The 22,067-nt window shown below is 51.6% G+C and overlaps 1 protein-coding gene across 1 annotated transcript; it reads left to right on the top strand.

The window, feature by feature from the left end:
- The first annotated feature begins 5,298 nt into the window (after positions 1–5,298).
- Positions 5,299–21,808, top strand: CHDH (choline dehydrogenase). The gene is made up of 10 exons (XM_061574395.1): positions 5,299–5,631; positions 7,020–7,355; positions 9,959–10,099; positions 10,715–10,974; positions 11,221–11,372; positions 12,043–12,172; positions 12,501–12,635; positions 13,431–13,573; positions 17,457–17,559; positions 18,631–21,808. Exons 1-10 carry the CDS (start codon positions 5,600–5,602, stop codon positions 19,020–19,022), a joined length of 1,824 nt encoding a protein of 607 aa, XP_061430379.1. The 5' UTR covers positions 5,299–5,599; the 3' UTR covers positions 19,023–21,808.
- Positions 21,809–22,067: the final 259 nt, after the last annotated feature.

The raw sequence follows: 22,067 nt of genomic DNA on the forward strand, positions 1-22,067 counted from the left end.
ACTACTCACCACCACCAGCACTAACCTCACCACACTACTCACCACCACCAGTACTGACCTCACCAAACAGCTCACCACCACCAGTACTAACCTCACCAAACAGCTCACCACCACAGTACTAACCTCACCACACTACTCACCACCACCAGCACTAACCTCACCACACTACTCACCACCACCAGTACTGACCTCACCAAACAGCTCACCACCACCAGCACTAACCTCACCAAACAGCTCACCACCACCAGCACTAACCTCACCACACAGCTCACCACCACCAGCACTAACCTCACCACACAGCTCACCACCACCAGTACTGACCTCACCAAACAGATCACCACCATCAGCACTAACCTCACCACACAGCTCACCACCACCAGTACTGACCTCACCAAACAGATCACCACCACCAGCACTAACCTCACCACACTGCTCACCACCACAAGCACTAACCTCACCACACTGCTCACCACCACCAGCACTAACCTCACCACACTGCTCACCACCACAAGCACTAACCTCACCACACTGCTCACCACCACCAGCACTAACCTCACCACACTGCTCACCACCACCAGTACTAACCTCACCACACTGCTCACCACCACCAGTACTAACCTCACCACACTGCTCACCACCACCAGCACTAACCTCACCAAACAGCTCACCACCACCAGCACTAACCTCACCACACTGCTCACCACAACCAGCACTAACCTCACCAAACAGCTCACCACCACCAGCACTAACCTCACCAAACAGCTCACCACCACCAGCACTAACCTCACCAAACAGTTCACCACCACCAGCACTAACCTCACCACACAGCTCACCACCACCAGTACTAACCTCACCACACTGCTCACCACCACAATTACTAACCTCACCACACTGCTCACCACCACCAGCACTAACCTCAGCACACTGCTCACCACCACCAGCACTAACCTCACCACACAGCTCACCACCACCAGTACTAACCTCACCACACTGCTCACCACCACCAGGACTGACCTCACCAAACAGATCACCACTACCAGCACTAACCTCACCAAACAGCTCACCACCACTAGTACTAACCTCACCACACTGCTCACCACCACCAGCACTAACCTCACCAAACAGCTCACCAGTACTAACCTCACCAAACAGCTCACCACCACCAGTACTGACCTCACCAAACAGCTCACCACCACCAGCACTAACCTCACCAAACAGCTCACCACCACCAGCACTAACCTCACCAAACAGCTGGACTGTCCCATCTGTACGGGATAGACTAAAACTAAATGATTTATTTTACCAGGTAAGGCCCACTGAGCTGTGTCGCACTTTTTCAGAGTAGACCTGGCGCTCGTGAATGACAGCTCGACGAAGCGACGGATTATCATAACCAGGTCGACATTTATAGCAGCAGCCGAATTACTCTGAAGCGCGACCACGGTGAGAGAGACATGCAACCTCCACATTTACAGCAGGCGTCAGTGTCGGAATGGAACCCATGACCTCCTCCATACCAGGCGAGGTCGTTAGCATCTCGCCACCGTGGACAGACGAGTGTTGTTCCGTGGGTATGCGCTGTGTGCTTGTATAAACACTCATTCATTGGCCGACAACAACATCAAATATATAAAGTGCTTGCCACAAATGAACAACAACACCTCGCTGATCTCGTCAAGGAACAGAAACCATCACGGGCTCTCTGGTCATCCTCGCAGCAGCAGCAGCGGCTTTTGGCTCAGCCTTCGAACCAAGACGGCGGTAACCGGATCGTGCCGCGCATTGAGATCTGCGTCTACTGCCGTCTGGAACGCTCTCCCTTCCGATATTCGGAAGCCACTGGGAGCATTGCACTTTGTTTAAATCATCTCGATTGAAAACGAATTTATTTAGAACTGCTTGTTGTTGTGTTTAGTTTGTTATCCTCTCCCCTGCACCTCCGATTAGCACGGTTGGCTACGTACGGTGGGAAAGACGTTTCACACAAAAACAACACTATACACGACACCACCACCATACACTACACTAAATTGAAAACTCATTTTGTTAGAACTGCTTTTTGTGTTTAGTTATCCTCCCACCGCACCTCCAATGAGCGCCATTGCCTGTGTACGGTGCGAAAGAAGTTCAACATACAGTACATATTCATAATAACCCAACCACAAAGCTTGGGCAATTGTGAGTGGCGCTGCCTCATGCTGCTGCTTCTGCTGCCTCCCCGCTGGTCTGAGGATCCTCGTCGAAGAACGACTTCTGTGCGACAGCGCCCGGGTTGCAGTCTTGTTACAAGCCCCAGATGATGATGAAGTTGTTACTGTAAACGCATCCAACGGTGTTTTTCTGCTCTCGGAAAACTCCAAGTTAATTATTAACGCGGAGGATTTTGTTTTTCGCGTTCAGCTTCCAAATGCATAAACATTGATACGGCAATTCCATCTCCATCGGACTTTGCCCAAAATCTGTTGATATGTCTGTGTGTGTGTCTGTTCAGTTTTAACCCCGGCCTTCATAGGCTATACGGGGGATCTTTGTCGTTGTGTTCCATTTTAACCCGACTAGTTGACCCAGCCTTAAATACAGTGAGGGGAAAAAGTATTTGATCCCCTGCCGATTTTGTACGTTTGCCCACTGACAAAGAAATTATCAGTCTATAATGTTAATGGTAGGTTTATTTGAACAGTGAGAGACAGAATAACAACAACAAAATCCATAAAAACGCATGTCAACATTTTTATAAATTGATTTGCATTTAAATGAGGGAAATATGTATTTGACCCCGTTTCAGTCAGAAAGATTTCTGGCTCCCAGGTGTCTTTTATACAGGTAACGAGCTGAGATTAGGAGCACACTCTTAAAGGGAGTGCTCCTAATCTCAGCTTGTTACCTATATAAAAGACACATGTTCACAGAAGGAATCAATCAATCAGATTCCAAACTCTCCACCATGGCCAAGACCAAAGAGCTCTCCAAAGATGTCAGGGACAACATTGCAGACCTACACAAGGCTGGAATGGGCTACAAGACCATCGCCAAGCAGCTTGGTGAGAAGGTGACAACAGTTGGTGCGATTATTCGCAAATGGAAGAAACACAAAAGAACTGTCAATCTCCCTCGACCTGGGGCTCCATGCAAGATCTCACCTCGTGGAGTTGCAATGATCATGAGAACGGTGAGGAATCAGCCCAGAACTACACGGGAGGATCTTGTCAATGATCTCAAGGCAGCTGGGACCATAGTCACCAAGAAAACAGTTGGTAACATACTACGCTGTGAAGGACTGAAATCCTGCAGCGCTCAAGAAAGCACATATACATGCCCGTCTGAAGTTTGCCAATGAACATCTGAATGATTCAGAGGACAACTCGGTGAAAGTGTTGTAGTCAGATGAGACCAAAATGGAGCTCTTTGGCATCAACTCAACTCGCCGTGTTTGGAGGAGGAAGAATGCTGCATATGACCCCAAGAACACCGTACCCACCGTCAAACATGGAGGTGGAAACATTATTCTTTAAGGGTGGTTTTCTGCTAAGGGGACAGGACAACTTCACCGCATCAAAGGAACGATGGACGGGGCCATGTACCGTCAAATCTTCAGGTGAGAACCTCCTTCCCTCAGCCAGGGCATTGAAAATGGGTCGTGGATGGGTATTCCAGCATGACAATGACCCAACACACACGACCAAGGCAACAAAGGAGTGGCTCAAGAAGAAGCACATTAAGGTCCTGGAGTGGCCTAGCCAGTCTCCAGACCTTAATCCCATAGAAAATCTGTGGAGGGAGCTGAAGGTTCGAGTTGCCAAACGTCAGCCTCGAAACCTTAATGACTTGGAGAAGATCTGCAAAGAGGAGTGGAACAAAATCCCTCCTGAGATGTGTGCAAACCTGGTGGCCAACTACAAGAAACGTCTGACCTCTGTGATTGCCAACAAGGGTTTTGCCACCAAGTACTAAGTCATGTTTTGCAGAGGGGTCAAATACTTATTTCCCTCATTAAAATGCAAATCAATTTATAACATTTTTGACATGCGTTTTCTGGATTTTGTTGTTGTTATTCTGTCTCTCACTGTTCAAATAAACCTACCATTAAAATTATAGACTGATCATTTCCTTGTCAGTGGGCAAACGTACAAAATCAGCAGGGGTTCAAATACTTTTTTCCCTCACTGTAAGTACCTGGTGCGGTGTGAAAAACATCGGCATTGGGGAGACAAAGGCGGCCGGACGTGGTTCTGGCCTCACCACCCCCTCGTGTGCCGTGCAGGTCTTCATACGTGCTTGCTACTCTTCACTAAGAGCACTTGCCCCATCAGGTTGCTGAGGCTACACGGGGGATCTCAGTCTTTGTATTTTTGTTAATATCACGATTGCTGAGCACGCGCCTAAAACGCCAAGCGGTCAGCAACAAACAGCAACATTAAAGTTGTTCATATCTAATGAGCACAAACCTTATGAAGGTTACAAATTGGCTGTGTCGGGTGGTAGCGGGTTTGACGACGCATTTATATTTACGCGATCTAACCCAAAATACCTCGATTATGGATAACATTGGTCGCGAAAGCCTACATGTTAAACAGAATGAACACGATGGTGAGTGGGTGGACAAACTAGTTAATAGTGTGTGACAGGATGAGTTGGTAGGTGAGCAGGTGAATGAGCGTGTGGATAAATGAGTGCGTGGGAGAATGAATTATTCTGTAGGTGAGTGAGTGGGTGATTGTTGCGAGTGGGTAGATGAGCGAGTGAGTGGGTGAGTGGCTTACTCGGTGAGTGAGCAGGTGAGTTGGTGACTCGGTGAGTGGATGAGTGACTGGGTGAGTGGGCGAGTGGATTCCTGGGCGATGGGTGAGTGAGGGAGTACATGAGTTGCTGTGAGCTGCAGTCTGACGGTTAAGTGACTTCGTTAGTGGGTGAGCGAGTGGTGAGCGAGTGAGTGACTCGGTGAGCGAGTGGGTGAGTGAGTGGTTGTGAGCTGCAGTATGGAGGTCGAACGCTGAGCAGAGTCGCTGCCATGGTTCGTACCGCACTGGGCTTTAAACTCGACACACCTGAATTCGATTCCCGCTCGCGTCAAACGTACGTGGCGAGTAATATCTGAACCAGTCTCGGGCCTCCCCTAGGTCAACTCAGCCTTAAGTGAGTACCTGGCGCCGTGCGTGAACACGGGTGGGGTTGCGTGTTTGGGAGGGGCCGAGGGTCAATACACGGAGCGAGGCTGCGAATCAGCGGCTACGGCTCCACCCCCCATCATCCCCGCAATCATCTCCCCCTGTCCCCCCGCGTCTCCATCGGGGACTCTGTCTACCTGAGTCTCTCTCTCTCTGTGTGTCACCCACCGTGTCTCTCTTGACTGTGTCTCTGCCCTTGAGTCACTCCGCTTGAATATATTTCCCCTGAATCACTCTCCTCTGAATTATCTCCTTTTTTGTCTCTCCCCGTGTCTCTCTTCTTGCTCTCTCTCCCCCTGCCTCTCTCCGACTGTAACTCTCTTTCTCGTCTCCCTATGTCTCCGTGCACGTGTTCAAACTAACCACGTCGTCTCATTAGAACCCCCCATCACCACCACCAGCAACCACGTTGTGCCGCCGTGAGTCGTGAGAAGATGCTCAACGTTCAGGCTCGGCGTACGTCGAGGTACAGCGACCACTGCACACATACACCAACGAATCAACGAATACTCGACGAAATAATTAAATGAATAATCTTATGAGTAATGGCATTAATAGTTTCATGAATAATGGTATGAGTGATAGAATTAATAATTGAGTGAATAATTGGATGCCTAATGGTATTAATAAGCAAACGAATCATCGAATGATTTATCGATATACTAGAACGAATAATTAAATGAGAAATTGAATGAATAACAGAACAAATACATTACTATAGTCCTATAAACATTCACGCGAGCCACAATGTTTATAAAGGCTCACAATAGCTGTGTCCCAACTGTTACGAATTATAATTCGCCGAACCGCGCGTGCGCTTGCGTGTGTTGCTTCATGCGCTCGTTCGTTCCGCGTCATTCGTTCCCGTGGTCAGGAGTGTTTGTGTGTCCGTGTGTTACTCTTTGGTTCTTTCGGTAAAGTCACGTAGAAATAAATAAATAAATAAAATAATAGCATACGACATTTCGATTGCGTGACTTTACCTAAAGAACCAAAGAGTAATTCCTGCAGTCACGAAAGCTCCAAATCAAGTTTGTCCGTGTATATTTATTCGGGGCATGAATTAATTCATCCGTGCATCCATCAATCTGTACATTGATTCGTGCATCCATCCACCCGCACATACATCTGTGCATTCATTCATCCATTCATTATTATGGTATTCGTTCATCACCCGTGCATGTATTCATAATAATAATAATGCAATTTATAACGCGCGCAAATTTGCGGACGTAACGGCCACAACTCAGAGGCGCGGAGCCAAGCTCAGAGTCGCTCGAAAGCGTGATTATAGAGGTGCGTTTTTAAGTCTCTCTTGAAGGAGGCGATTGAGGTGATGCTGCGAATGTGCAGAGGGATGGCGTTCCAGACTGTTGGGGCTGCCACCGAGAAGCGGCGCATAGACATGACCATCCTGGATCTTGGTATCAAGAGGTCGTGAGTCGCGCTGCGCAGGCATCTGCCGTGTGCTGAGCTGCAAGTTTTCAATAATGAAGAAAGGTACGGCGGGCAGGCAGATGTGAAGGCATTGTGGCAGAGGCAGGCGGTCTTGTATGTGACCCTGCTGGCGATGGGCAGCCAGTTGAGGGCACGGAGACAGGCGAGTGAGTCGGGACGGGGATGAGTGTGGCCAATGATGAGTGTGCTAGGTTGTTTTGTAGTCTTTGAAGTTTTTTTAGGTTGCCAGTGGAGGTCCGGACTAGGACGGAGTTGCAATAGTCAAGGCGAGACCCAACTATGCAACATGCCAATGTGTTGGAAATTTCAGTATCCGTGCACTCATTCATCTGTCCACTCATTCATTCATTCACCCACTCGCTCACCCACTCATACCGCCTCCCCTTCTCCTCCCAGCGCCGCACTGCACCCGCTGCTCACGCGTCTCTGGGGGGACGCGGGGCGCCTGGCCGAGGCTCGGGTGGCTACGACCACCCCTCTTCTCTCCGCCCCACTGCACCACTCCACCGCCCGGCAGGCAGCAGCAGCAGGAGGGGCGGGGGCCCGGTACAGCTACGTGGTGGTGGGGGGCGGCAGCGCAGGCTGCGTGATAGCTGGGCGCCTCTCCGAGGACCCGGGGGCCAGCGTGCTGCTGCTCGAGGCCGGGCCCCGGGACACGGTGCTGGGCAGCAAGAGGCTCGCGTGGAAAATCCACATGCCCCTGGCACTCGCCTACAACCTGTGCGATGATAGGTGAGCAGCTGCGGGAGGTAGCGCTCATTTTGATGGTGGTGTGGTTGTGGTGGTGGCGGTGGTGGTGGTGGCGATGGAGCGACGCTCACAACAACGAGCGGCACACCGGATGGCTAAAACACAGCAAGTTGGCACAGTAGGGGGGCACAGCTGGTACATCTGCCAGTCATCTCAGTAAGCCAACCCATGGCATCGCCTGGGTCTGTCCCGAGACCTCATGTCAGCGAGCCTTCGACAATTCACGTGGCTTCAAAGTCCACCTGGCCTGGCGCAGGCGCCGTGATGACGTCACCGTCACTTAGTGGCGAATGGCGGATGTTGGTATTGGTGGTAATGACTGACTGGCAAAATTGCCCCACCTACTGGGTCGGTGACGCTGTGGTGGGTTTGACCAATGCCATTGGAGTGACAAGCGAAACTAATCGGATAATGCCCTCACGACTCTTTCAACTGCCAGTGGCCAGGCATGAGGGCTGGTGACCCCCCCACCTTCAATTAAATTCCCCAAAAAACTAATAAACGAAATAAGCGTGCGTCGGAGAGCTCGAGGGGACAGGTACTATACTGGGATAAAATGAATCTGCGATAAAATGAACTCGTGCTCGATCCTTGCTCGATATGTTTACATCGTTAATGTGATTCCTGTCACATGATTTCTGGATCGAACAAGCCCACATTAGGCTGCCCCTTGATGCTGATTGGCTTCCTTCCACATTTACATAAATTATAATTTATTCTTTAGTAGATTAATTTTATCCGTTTACAGCGTCTATGACGTCTCCTGGCCTAACTCCGTTTGGATACTGAACCCCCTCGCGGTTCCTCCAGACACAGCAGGAAACTACTGCGGTTGGCCACGTGGAATGTCCAAACACTCACCGCAGAGGAGAGGCTGCCATTCGCCTGTTGGGAGCTAGGCTGGTACCACCTGGACCTCTGTGGAATACAGTAGGTTTGGTGGGCTGGTCCCAGGTGCTGGCTAAAGTAGCCCCTCGGGATAAAGTCACCCTGTTGGATGCCTTTAATGATCTAGTGGGTCATGACGCAGCCACTTTGGCTAGAGTAATTGAAAAGCATAGGCCAGATCAGCTCAATAGCAACTGTAGGAAGCTGCTAGACTTATGTGCAGCCTTTCGGCTTGTAATCACCAAAACGCTGTTCCTGCGCGGGTGCATCCACACAACATCACGGGTGCACACCGGGTTTAAGCAGATAACATCTGCTGGACAGTACAGGGGCACATGTCCTGATACCATCAATCAATTCAAGCTTCTATACCGCACCATATTCAGTAAAAATAAATCTGAGATCTAAGCTTGGATGGCACTACGAAACTGAAACTTTAGTTAAACAGAAGAGAACATTAATGTTTTTAGTCCGGTCTTAAGCTGGCAGTCTGTTCCAGACCACCAGAGCTGCAGATGAGAAGCTCCGTTCTGCTATCCTAAGGCGAGTGGATCTCCCACACAAGCAAAGGTTCATTTCTGATGAGCCTACATTTCGTGGTGGTAAGAATGGGTGGATGGCATTGCTTAGGTAAGTTGGTTGGCCAGTTGCTTTTGCTATAAACGCGACCTTGAACAGTTGAGGCGATGGGGCAGCTGTGGAGATCTTGGAGGAGTCCTTATACATGGGCAGCGTGCTTATGAGCAGCGCCGGTTTGGTAGCAGAGGTCTATCTTCAAATCAGTCAAACGGCATTATATTTTCATCCGCTACCTGGACTGTCGCTACGCATGAAACTCCAGGAATTCTTGGCCACAGTTATGCTTGCAAAACATTAAGCTCTCTGAACAAAACATCTGCGCTGGTTTAAACACATTCAAGTTGACCTGCCTTCGATCAATCCTCGGTTCAATTAGACTGGATTGTGTGAGGAGCTCAGGTTCTTGAAAGATCTGGACACTATCCGTCAGCAATCTGACTTGGCAGGCAAGGCTGCATTGGCTTGGTCACGTAGTCCATATGCCCAGCCACCATATGCCCAAGCAGCTTCTGTTTGGCCAAATAGAGGGGGCTACATGGGTGTTGCATTGTCTAGAGAAGAGATGGACTGATGTGGTACAGAATGATGTTGAATTTCTGATGACTAGTACCAGTTATGCCAAGATTTGCCTCTGTAGAAGAACGCCCTCGTGAAGGAAGTTGCTACTCGGCAGTCGCCCTCCAGCAGCAACGGAGGGCAGAGGAGCGACGCTCACAACAACGAGCAGAGCGCCGGGCAGATAAAACGCAGAAAGTTGACACAGTGAGGAGCACAGTTGGTGCATCTGAAAACTAATTTGAGAATGAAAACTCATTACTTTAGAACTGCTTTTTTTGTTTAGTTTGGTGTCCTTCCACCGCACCTCCAATTAACACGGCTGTGAAAGAAGTTCAACACACGCACACGCACATTTGCAAGTAAATTCAGCCAGTCAACCGAGTTTGTTCCATGACTTCCCGCCAGCAAGCCTTCGGAATGTCTTGTGGGCTCAAAGTTCACTTAGCCTGGAACACACGCCGTGGTGACGTCACCACCACTCAGTGGTGAATGACGGTTGTTTTCATCAGGGGGGTGACGGGAAACAACAGATTCTGTCCCGCTGCTGTGATGCGCCTCAGGTACAACTGGTGCTACCACACGGAGCCCCAGGAGCACATGGAAGGACGCGCCCTCTACTGGCCACGTGGCAGAGTGCTGGGGGGCTCCTCGTCCCTCAATGCCATGGTCTACATTCGCGGCCACGCGCTCGACTACGACGCGTGAGCCTCGCCCTCACAACGGAGAGACCCACAGAGGCGCGGATAGGTTAACGGACCAACGCAGAGACGACTCAGAGACCCACGGGGCTTGCTTAGAGTCACAGACTGGTGTACAGTTGCACAGAGTCGGATAGAGACCCATCGACAAATCTCGAACCACGGGCTTACAGAGTCAAAGACTCACATAGAGAATCATAGACTCGCATAAAGACAAAGATCCCCCGTATAGCCTTACACAGACTGTTGGGGCAAGTGCTGTTAGCAAGTAGCACCGATGAAGGCCGGAACGGCGCACAAGGGGGTGGATTGCCAGAACCACGCCCGGCCGCCTTTGTAACCCCGAGTGGCGATGTTTACACACCGCACAAGGTACTCATTTTAATCTGGGTCGACCTAGGGGAGGCCCAAGACCGGGTTCAGATAATCGTAAAAGCTTTTAGCCATGAGCTGGAATCGAACTCGGCTCGCCGGGTTTCATAGCGCAGCGTAGCGCTAACCGCGACACGACCCCACCACATGTACATACGCATAGACTCCCGTGAAGACCCATGGACTCATGGATTGTCTGTTTTGTGAGCCTGCGAGGCTGATCGAGCGGGGCACCTCCCACTGCAGGTGGGAGCACGACCACGGCGCGCGGGGCTGGTCGTACGCGCACTGCTTGCCCTACTTCCGCCGCGCGCAGAGCCACGCGCTGGGCGCGGACCCGTACCGGGGGGGCGACGGCCCCCTGCACGTGTCGCGCGCCGCCCCCGGAGACCCCCTGCACGAGGCCTTCCTGGAGGCGGCGGCGCAGGCTGGGCATCACATCACTGGGGACATGAACGGGTACCGGCAAGAGGGCTTTGGCTGGATGGATCGCACCATCCACCAGGGTGAGTGAGTAAGTGGCATCATCCACCACACCAGGGTGAGTGAGTGGCAACATCCACCAGGGTGAGTGAGTGAGTGGCATCATCCACCAGGGTGAGTGAGTGAGTGGGTCAGGATAAAGGCTCAGTCCTGCAGTGGCAACATCCTTCCTGCAGGCCTTCATGGTCCCTATTCCCCAACAACATTTGGCCAAACAGCCTGCTCGAGGCTCCCCAGGGGACCTCTATCTTCATCTTCGTGTGCACCAGGCAAGCGCTGGAGCACGGCGTGTGCCTACCTGCACCCGGCGCTCTCCCGGCCCAACCTGGAGGTGCGGCACCGAGCCAGCGCCACTCGTGTGCTCTTCGAGGGCGACCGTGCCGTGGGCGTGGAGCTGCTGCGAGCGGGGGTCATGGAGCGGGTGAGAGAGGGAGTCGTGGAGCGAGTGACAGAGGGGGTCACTGAGCGGGTGAGAGAGGGGGCACAGAGTGGGTGAGAGAGGGAGTCACGGAGTGGGTGAGAGTGAGGATCATGGAGTGGGTGAGAGGGAGGGTCATGGAGTGGGTGAGAGAGGGGGTCAAAGAAAGGGGGTCACGCAGCAGGTGAGAGAGGGGGTCATGGATTGTGGTTATGGAGCGGGTAAGAGAAAGTGTCACAGAGTGGATGAGAGAAGGGTCACGGAACAAGTGAGAAATGGGGTCACGTAGCAGGTGAGGGGTCACAGAGAGGGGGTCACGGAGGGGGTGAAAGAGCGGTCACGGAGCACGTGAGAGAGGGTGTCACGGAGCAGATGAGAAAGGGGGTGACGGATTGGATGAGAGAGGTCACAGTGCGGGTGAGAGCTAGGTTCTGGGAGAGAGCAAAAGTGGGGGCCATGGATCGCAACGTGTGGCCAGCATCACATGGGTGGTGACTGTCCATTGCAGCTGTTTGCCGAGCGGAACAAGAACCTTACCGCTGTGACGATAAGCTGCTGCTGCAACTGATGCCGCTAATGCTGCTGGACTTACGGCGACGATGTGAATGTGGCTCGGAGCCACGCAGGGCCAGTGGTTGGGGTTGCAACGCATTCTTTCCGCGTCGAATGCCAGGTGTACGCGGAGCGGGAGGTGATTCTGTGCGGAGGAGCCATCAACTCGCCCCAGCTGCTGCTGCTGTCCGGCATCGGACCCGAGAAGGAGCTCAAGAGGCTCGGCATCCCGGTGCTCGTCAACAGTCCCGGTGGGTCACCGAGGTTCCGCGTTGATTTTCGTGAACTCGGCGGACCAGAATAGAGGGAGCTCAGTCAGGATAAGAAATTCAAAACGAATAAAGTTCAGCAATGGAGCAAAATAAATGATGATGATGATCATGACGATGCTGACAATGTCGAAGATGAATCATAACGATGGTGATAATGGCGATGATTATGATGATGGTGATGATGACGATGATGATGATGGTGATGATGACGATGATGATTATGATGATTATGGTAATGATGATACTGATTATGACAATGATGATGGTGATTGAGTCATAGTACCCCACCCACACGGTGTGCGTGAAGGCGTGGGCCTGAACCTGCAGGACCACCTGGAGGTGTACGTGCAGCAGCATTGCCTGCAGCCCGTGACGCTCTACGGCCTCCTGCGGCCGCACCGCACGATCAGTGCGGGCCTCCAGTGGCTGCTGCGCTTCACAGGCATGAGAAAGCCCCCCCCGACCCCCTCCACCCCTCCAAAGTGTATTAATTATCAGCGCGCCCACTCCACCAGCGATACAGCTGCGTCTCTCCATGTGTCCCCCGTGTCTCCGTGTTTATCCCATGTCTCTGTGTCCCTGGATGTCCGTCTATCCATGTGTCCCCCGTGTCTCCGTGTTTATCCCATGTCTCTGTGTCCCTGTATGTCCGTCTATCCATGTGTCCCCCGTGTCTCCGTGTTTATCCCATGTCTCTGTGTCCCTGTATGTCCGTCTCTCCATGTGTCCCCCGTGTCTCCGTGTTTATCTCATGTCTCTGTGTCCCTGTATGTCTGACTCTCCATGTGTCCCCCGTGTCTCCGTGTCCCGCCCAAGTCCCCGTGTCTTCCCCGCTCCCCCCTCCCCATGTCCCCATGTATCTCCATGTCTCCGTGTGATCCTCTGTGACGGAGGGAGTTTCCAATTATCCCCGCTATAGAGTCGATATACGTCGTGCTAAGGACATTGGGGGTGGTGTGATATGGGGTGATATGGGGAAAGAAAACACACCAAGGTTGCAACAGCAAGGGAAGGGGAATTTGGTGAAGGTGAGGACCAGGCACGGGAGGAGAGGGGGAACAACAACCACCACGCTGCTTGACTATAGTGTGGGGTCTCCTCCCTTCAGCGAGGCTTCCACTCGTGTCCCCGTGTGTCCCTGTGTGTCCCGGTATGTCCCCGTGTGTCCCCGTATGTCTCCTCGTGTACCCGTGTGTCCCCTCATGTCCCCGTGTGTCCCTTCGTGTCCTCCTGTCAGGCCCCTGTGCCACGGCCCACATGGACACGGGGGGGTTCGCTCGCTCGGAGCCCTCGGTGGCTCACCCTGACGTCCAGTTCCACTTCTTGCCCGCCCAGGTGATCGACCATGGCCGCGTCGACCCAACCATGGAGGCCTTCCAGGTGAGCAGGGGGGCATTCCACGTTACCCCGGCGGGGGCAAGTACAATGCTCTTTTGTTTTCTGTATGTATGTTGAACTTCTTTCGCACCCTACGCAGCCGAACCGTGCTCATCGGAAGTGCAAACGAGCAATGGTAATGGGAACGCCCACTCAAGCGGTGCTTTACCCAGCCCAGATAGATGATAGTGATGATGGTGGTAATAGTGACAATGGCCGTGATGGTGATGATGTTGGCAGCGGTAGTGGTGGCGTATGCACACCCACAGAACATGAATTATCAGCGGAGGGATGCAGCAAGGCCGACGAGTCAGACACCTTCTATGACCTGTCCCAGGTGTTAGCTAAAGTGGGCCCTTGGGATATAGTCATTCTGTTGGGTGACTTTAAGGCCCGAGTGGGTCATGACGCTTACACGTGGGCTAGAGTGATTGAAAGGCATGGGCCAGATTAGCTCAATAACAATGGTAAGAAACAACTAAACTTTTGTTCAGCTCATGGGCTTGTAATCACCAACACGCTGTTCTGGCATCGGTGCATCCACACAAAATCATAGATGCACGCCGGGTTCATGCAAGAACATCTGCTGGACTATATAGTGATGAAACAGCAGATGCGGGCCCGTGTACTTGACACCAGGGTCTATTGTGAAGCTGATCTTTTCATTGGCCATCGCCTCGTCATCTTCAATATGTGCATTCCATACTTTCATTGTGGTGGCCATTGTCCATCTAGGACACCACTAAAATACAGAATATCCTGGTCTTGTCTAGTCGATGAAGTTTGCAAGCAATATTTTCACCCTTCCTGATGCTGAGGGGTAATGGGTGTCTTTCAAGATGGCAACTCATGCCGCTGCGATGGTTGCTTTGGGTACATGATCCACAACTTCCCCATCAACCCTGACTCATGGAGGTGTTGCAGCGAGTTGAAATTAAGTAACGGGCCCACGGATGTTGTCTGGCCCTGACACTATTATGTGATGGGCCTACGGATGTTCCCTGGCCCTGACACTATCAAGTGGCGGGCCTACGCATGTCCTCTGTCCCTGACACTATTTAACATATTCCTTGAGCAGGTAGTTCAAAAAGCTTTTCATGGCTGTACCGTTTGGAATTTCTAGCTGGTACAGATAGGTGGAATTTCTAGCTAGTATAACTCGCTACTATTCAACCATGCTGTGGATGTGGATGATCTGGTGATTGCTGCCCACTCTGAGGAGTTAGAGATGCTACTGCTGAACCGGGAGCATGCTACTAAGAAGTGGGTGACTTACCATCAGCCCCACCAAACAAGTGCCTGTATGTCATTGCATGGGTAGTGAGTCCAACTGAGTCGCAGATGTTGTCTTGGGAGCAACACTATTTATTTCACCAACTCAACATAACATAATACAACCTACACTTGGGTGTTGAATACCCATCTAAGCCACGCTACGGCAGAACTACACACAGTTCGCTATCCCGGCCCAGACCACAAGCTGGGTCCCAGACCGCGTGGCTAGAGGCTTCTTTAACCCAACGTGGATCTTCTTCACCAGCAACCCGAAGAACCTCGAGCCCCTCACGGGGCCCCCGTTATATCGGCCTGTTTTATACCACGTGACCACCCAGCGGCCCCCGTCCACCGGTGGCCCCCCTCCAATATCATCCGGTCACGTGTCGGCAGGTCATCCAGCGTATCATGCCCCTACGTAACCCTGGCTGGCTGACACTCCCTCTCGCTCCCTCACCGGGAGCCCGCACCGCACACTGTATGTGGTGCCTCCGCGCTGACCAGCGTGCACCCAAGCCCCGCTAGGGCTGGTACTACGCCCAGTAAGCGGGCTATACATAATACCAACACATTATTCACCGTGACTTCGTAAGCCCGGCACCACACAGTGACATTCACAGTCACCACACATGCTCCCCTCCCTCCATCCCCCATGAGTGATGGAAAAGTTGTGGCGAGAGTAGATAACTTTTTGTACCTGGGCAGTGTTTTTATGGCCAGTTGAGTGGCATTATATTTTCGTGAGCTTTGCAACGCTGTGTGGAAGATACCCGACCTGTCGCAGTTATGTCCTCCCTCCTCTATGCTTGTGAAACGTGGAGTCCTCTAAATAAACATCTGCACTGCTCGGCAGTCCACGTTCCATCCTGGGTTTAATCAGACGAAATTGTGTGGGGATCTCACAGACCCTTGAAATATCTGGATACAGATCCATCAGTGAGCTCCTCTAGCAAGCAAAGTTGCGTTGGCTCGTATAGCCCACATGCCTAGTTGGATAGTTGGGGCTAAATGGGCGAGGCACAGGCAAGAGAAGATATGGACTGAAATAGTACTGGAGGATGTGGAGCTGATTAGACTTATTCATATTCTTGGTTCTTTCGGTAAAGTCACGTAGAAGGGAAATGATAAAATAATAATAAAAAACTGATTAGACTTGCCAATGATGAGTACCAGCTGTCTCAAGATCTATGTGGAGGAGGCTTGTGAAGGATGCCCCTGGGCAGTTGGGGGCAGTCACTCCAACAACAATTGAGGGTAGAGGAGTGACGCTCACAACAACGAGCAGAGCACCGGGTGGCTAACACAACAAGTTGGCACAGTGAGGAGCACAGTTGGTGCATCTGCAATTCATCTTATTCAGTCAACCCATGGCACCTGAGTTTGTTCCATAACCTCCTGTCAGCAAGCCTTCAACACTTCACGTGGCCTCAAAGTGCTCCTAGCCTGGGAAAAGCACTGGGGTGACGTCACCGCCACTTAGCAGTGAATGGTGGCTGTTGTTGTGGGAAGTGGCGATTGGTAGTTGTTTTTGGTGTTACAAAGTAATGATTTGGATGATGACAGTCATGATAACGGTATTGATGGAGGTGGTGTTGATCATGGTTGTGTTGGTGATGCTGGTCATGATGGTGGTGATGATGGTCATGATGATGCTAATGATGGAGATGATGGTGATTATGGTCCTGATGATGGTGGTCGTGGTGATGATGGTGGTTATGGAGCTGAAAGTGGTGGTGGTGGTGATGATTTTGATCGTGGTAATGATGATGATTCTCGCAGCGGCTTCTGGCTGGCCATTGAACAAAGATGGTCACTGCATCACACGCTTTTGGATGCACTTCTGCGGCCATTTGGAACGCTCTTCGTTCAGATATTAGGAAGCCACTGGAGCTATACATATGTAAATCATCTAGATTGACAAATGTATTTCTTTAAAACAGCTTTTTTTGTTTAGTTTATGCTCTTTTCCCAGCACACTCCGATTAGCACGGTTGGCTACGTATCGTATAAAAAAAGTTTAACATTAGTATGTAGTGGTATAGCACTGGCTGCTGGCGAAAAAGGGTAACTGCAGTGTACGGCAGTACTCGCGTCAGCAGGCCACGATATATACGACAGGGGGACATCTAGGGGAAAGGTCACAGAAGGAGCCCATCGGGGAGCCCGGGAACCCACTAGTAGGTTCCAGAAAGGGGAGTATAAGAGGGGGCTGTTGCTGGAAGTGGGATCCCCGTCGTGCTGTTCAAGATCATTGTCGTCACCATCTTGTCGTCGTCACCATCTCCTCGTCATCGTCACCATCTCCTCGTCATCGTCTCCATCTTCACCATCCCGGGGTGCTGTTAGTCAGACAGCCTACCAACTGTTCTAAGTAGTGCCACCGACAATAGATGGTCTTAATTATAATAGTGTGCACCCACGTCGGGTGTGTATTATCCCGATGATGCTTGTTAAATCAAAGAAGTGGCTCCAGTTATTACTATCTCCGATTTGCGTCACTACACATACATGATGATGGTGGTGGTAATAATGATGGTGGTGATGTTGCTTCTGATCGTGATCAGATGATGATGCTGATGATGATGATCTTGATTTCCCTCCACCTTGTCAGGCCCACGTGGGGTCGTTGAGACCAACGAGTGTGGGCTGGCTCAAGCTGCGATCCACCAACCCCACGGATCCCCCCGTGATCCAGCCCAACTACCTGAGCACAGGTGAGCAGGTGCCGTCGCATGATGCCCGGGTCGCGATGCGTGCACAGCAGCGGCTCTCACATCCTTTACAATACCATGCAAGGTGGCGTTGTGCCTCACAGACGCAGGCTGCAGTTGTTCCAAGGTAAGGAATGATGTTACTGTGTAGTCTAGCCCTAGTGAACCCCCAGTGGCAGCTGTCCTCATGCATTAATCTGATAGTAAGGGGGCAATGTTGCTGTGTTGTTTAGCCATAGTGCACCCTCAGTGTCAGCTTTCTCTGTACATCAATATGATAGTAAGGGGTGGTGTTGCTGTGTGGTCTAGCCCTAGTAAACCCCCAGTGGCAGCTGTTCTTGTGCATTAATCTGATAGTAAGGATGCGATGTTGCTGTGTGGTCTAACCCTAGTGCACCCCCAGTGGTTGTTGCTGTGTTGCTGTTATATATGGAATCCCATTTGAGTAACTTGTGGTGTACATTTCCGTCCACCATGAGTGAAGCAGACGGCAACGTAAGTAGCATTGTTATGGATTAACGCACACCGCAGTACTGACCAGGGCGGCCAGCTGGACTCGAGCCGTGAACCTCGACAACAAGCGACGAATCCACTACCGCTGGGCCATGTCGTATGAGTAGACGTGCTTAACCAATAACCGGCAAAACGATCCCAAAACCGGTTACCGGCTCAGACTGGAAGGAACCAGCAAACCGATTCCAGAGGAACGTGAGTATTGAGTCTAGCAATGAGCGCAAACGTACAAACCATGTGTGTGTGACTCTGAATCACACGCAGAACCAGTGTGTCATTGCGTGAGTCCTTGTGTGTCTGTGCCTCTGTGTGATAATGTGTGCATCTGTGTCTCTGTGTGTCTGCGTGTGTGTCTCTGTATGTATCTGTTTGAGTCTGTAATGTGTCTCTGTGTGTGTATTTGTGTGTCTCTGTATGCCTCTGTGTGAGCCTGTGTGTGTCTGGGTCTCTGTGTTAGTCGTCGTTTCTCTGTGCGAGTCTCCGTATAGTGACTTTGTGGGTCTCACCCGACCCACCCCCCCGTAACCCCCCTACCCTCCGTTACCCCGTGCGTGCGTGCAGAGCGCGACGTGTGGGAGCTGCGCCGCTGCGTGGAGCTGGCGCGTGACATCTTCTCGCAGCCTGCCCTGGGCCCCTTCCGGGGTGCCGAGGTGTCGCCGGGTCCCGACGTCACCTCGGCAGTGCAGCTCGACGCGTGGGTGCGCCGGCATGCCGAGACCGCCTACCACCCATGCGGCACGTGCCGCATGGGCGACACGGCCAATGCCGTGGTGGACGAGCAGGCGAGGGTGCGCGGGGCGGGCGGCCTGCGCGTGGTCGACGCCTCGGTGTTCCCGTGCCTGCCCAGCGGCAACACCAACGCGCCCGTGGTAATGGTGGCCGAGAGGGTGGCCGACATGGTGAGGGGTCGCGAGCTGCTGCCGCCCAGTGGCGCACCCGTCTACTCGGCGTGAGCTGGGGGAGGTGGTGGTGGGGAGTGGTCATGCAGCATTTAGCGCGCTGCACTAAAAACACGGTTATCTAAGTTCGTTTCACACTCATGGCCAACACCAGTGACGATTATTTGAACTGGTCCTCGGCCTCCCCTAAGTCGACTCAACATCAAATGAGTACCTGGTGCAGTGTGTAAACATCGCCACTAAGAAGACAAATGCGACCGTGCTTGGTGCTGGCCACCCACTTCCTCGTGCACTGTGCCGGCCTCGATAGGTGCTCGCTAACAGCACTTTCCCCAACAGTCTGTTAAAACTTTTTGGGGATCTTTGTCGTTGTTTTTGGTGATGGCCTTGCTGATGGTAATGGTGATCATGCTAGTGGAGGTGGTGGTGTTGATGATGATCGCGACGACGATTATGTTTATTGTGATGATGATGGTGGTGGTAGTGGTGAAGATAATCGTGACAATGCTAGTGGTGGTTGTCGTGATGCATCGTCGATGTGACTGGGAAGCAACATCCTCATCAATACTCTTTGGTTCTTTCGGTAAAGTTACGTAGGTATAAAATAAAATCAATCGCGACGTTTCGGGCGCAACACAAGCGTCCGTCATCAGGTGGGAAAGCATGATCTGCTGCTGAGGCAGACTTTTAAAAGTTTGAAATGGGTGTATCCCAAGGGTCATAAAGAAGTGGGTGAGGCTAGTGATGTTATTGTAAGAAACTAACATGTAAATGTAAGATCGGAGAGTGGCCTCCTCGACGAGGGCATGGAAGTGGCTATGTTAATGTGAGAGATAAGCATGTTAATGTTAAATCGAATAGTGTTGCAATCCAAAGGCATGAGAGTGCAACCCAAAGGGTGCAATCCAAAGGGCATGTGAGCATGAGAGTGCAATCCAAAGACATTAGAGTACAATGCATAGGAATGTACAACCCGCAAAGCTGTCTCCCCAGCCATGCGGAGACAACCTTCTGAGGATCCAACCAAAACCATCACTTTACCGTACATACAGTGAGGGAAAAAAGTATTTGATCCCCTGCTGATTTTGTACATTTTCCCACTGACAAAGAAATGGTCAGTCTATAATTTTAATGGTAGGTTTATTTGAACAGTGAGAGACAATAACAACAGAATCCAGAAAAACGCATGTCAAAAATGTATCAGCTTGCAAGCATCAGAATGAGAGAACCCTTTGAGATGTTTTTGTTGTCCAAAATTATCCTTAATAAAAATCCGGATGGTAACCCTACGTGTTCCACACTGGCCAGACGCCTTGAACGAGCTGGCAGTACACTGCACGGGAACTGCCGGTGTACTTGCACTGTGGGTGTACCAACTTAGATCCTATACAACTGTTGCGTGGGCACAGCTGGGCGGTGCAAAAGGGGGGGGGGGTGATTTAAGAATCTCGACAGGAGATGGGAATCACATCGGCGACCCCTGGATCCAATGGTGTAAATGCTTACCCCGAGCTCTCATACTCTGATGGTGCATTGTCTTTGAGTTGTGCGCCTTTTGGCGCCATCTGGTCCAACCCATGTGAGACTAGGCTCTAAGAAAAGCTGTCTCGGGTGTGGACCAATCAACTTCAAGGACAGTGCATACATTATCAGAGTTATGTTTTTTGTCTGCATTATGACTGCAGGTATTGTGGTCTATGCAAACATGACTCCTTGTAAAAAAGGTGTCAGTTTTGTTGCCAGATAGAAGGGTAAAAAAGCAATTATCATAGTAACTTGCACTAAAGACGAATTACCTAAATTATCAACAGAAGGTGTATATCAGATTAATTGTGTATGTGGCAGATGCTATATTGGACAGACGGGGCATAACATTAGTGTAAGACTAAAAGAACACCAGAGAAATATTAAACTATCGCAAACACAACTGTCGGCAGTGGCTGAACATGCTTTCCAACAGGGACACTCAATTGATTTTGATAATGTTGAAGTGTTGTGTAAAACTAGTTCCTACTGGCAAAGACTAATTAGAGAATCCATTGAAATTGAGAGAAACAGAAATAACTTTAATCGCTCAGACAGCTACAGGCTCAGTGCGGCCTGGAAGCGTATTATTAAATAAGATACATTACAATTCCTTATAGGGGAAACAAACACTAACTGATTACTAACGTAGCATAATTACAATAAAACACATTACAACTGATTACTAATCTACAACTCGCATCTAAAAACTGCCTGATTACTAATCTAGTATATAATTACAATAACACCCCCCCCTCTGCCTCATATCGTTGCACCTGATGAGTTGATGAGTTAATGATGACGTCACCCTGCTGCTGCTCTATTTAATAGCGGGAGCCAGAGCAGAGCCTCACCATTCTGGCAAATTTTCCCGGTGAGGTGGGGTGCAACTATCCTGGCTTGCCAGGGGAGACACCAGGAGCACTTAGGTGATCCTTCCAGCCCGTCTGGACCTCAAGCTGCTATCGCCACGGCGATCACCCGCGAGACTTAGCCACCAGCTCCGAGGCCTGCGAGGGCCCTGGCAGTGAGGCCAGGGATGACCACGCTGCCAAGAGGCTGGGACTGCTGGAGCGTCGAGATGGAAATCACAGCGGACGAGGAGGGGACATGGCGAGAGTTGAGGGCCACGGGTGCCACCGAGTTGCGAGGGAGACCGGGACGACCGAGCCGCCCAGCTAGCGGTCACAGCAGACGAAATGGAGGCAGGGCGAGCACCAAGAGCAATGGATGCCACCTGCACTGCTGAGGGAACCCGGGACGATCGAGTCCGCCAGATGGCGATTGCAGGAGGCAAGACGGAGACGCGGAGAGAGCAGAGGGCCACCGACATCACCTGTGGCGCCGGGGGGGACTGGGGCAACCAGGCTGACCTGCCGGTGGCAGGGGGAGGTGAGGGGGAGGCACGGCGAGGGGTTGAGAGGAGGGTGGCGGAGGCACGGCAGAGGGAGCAGGTGGCGGAAATGGAGGGGAGGGCGGGAGCTGATGGGGTGGGCGCGGGGGGGCCTGAGGAGGAAGAGGTATGGTGCCGGGGGGCAGAGGGGCGGGTGCCCCCGAGCGGAGGGTGGGGGACGA

Source organism: Lethenteron reissneri, chromosome 55 (assembly GCF_015708825.2).
Source record: "Lethenteron reissneri isolate LAM-NWPU_2019-01 chromosome 55, ASM1570882v1, whole genome shotgun sequence".
In the NCBI taxonomy this organism is placed as follows: Eukaryota; Metazoa; Chordata; class Hyperoartia; order Petromyzontiformes; family Petromyzontidae; genus Lethenteron; species Lethenteron reissneri.

Bases quoted from the DNA above. Each gene is read 5' to 3' on its own strand.
- CHDH (XM_061574395.1), top strand. From the start codon at position 5,600: ATGCTCAACGTTCAGGCTCGGCGTACGTCGAG. The intron at 5,632-7,019 runs GTACAGCGACCA...TTCTCCTCCCAG, and splicing joins CAGGCTCGGCGTACGTCGAG to CGCCGCACTGCACCCGCTGC. The intron at 12,636-13,430 runs GCATGAGAAAGC...TCCTCCTGTCAG, and splicing joins GTGGCTGCTGCGCTTCACAG to GCCCCTGTGCCACGGCCCAC.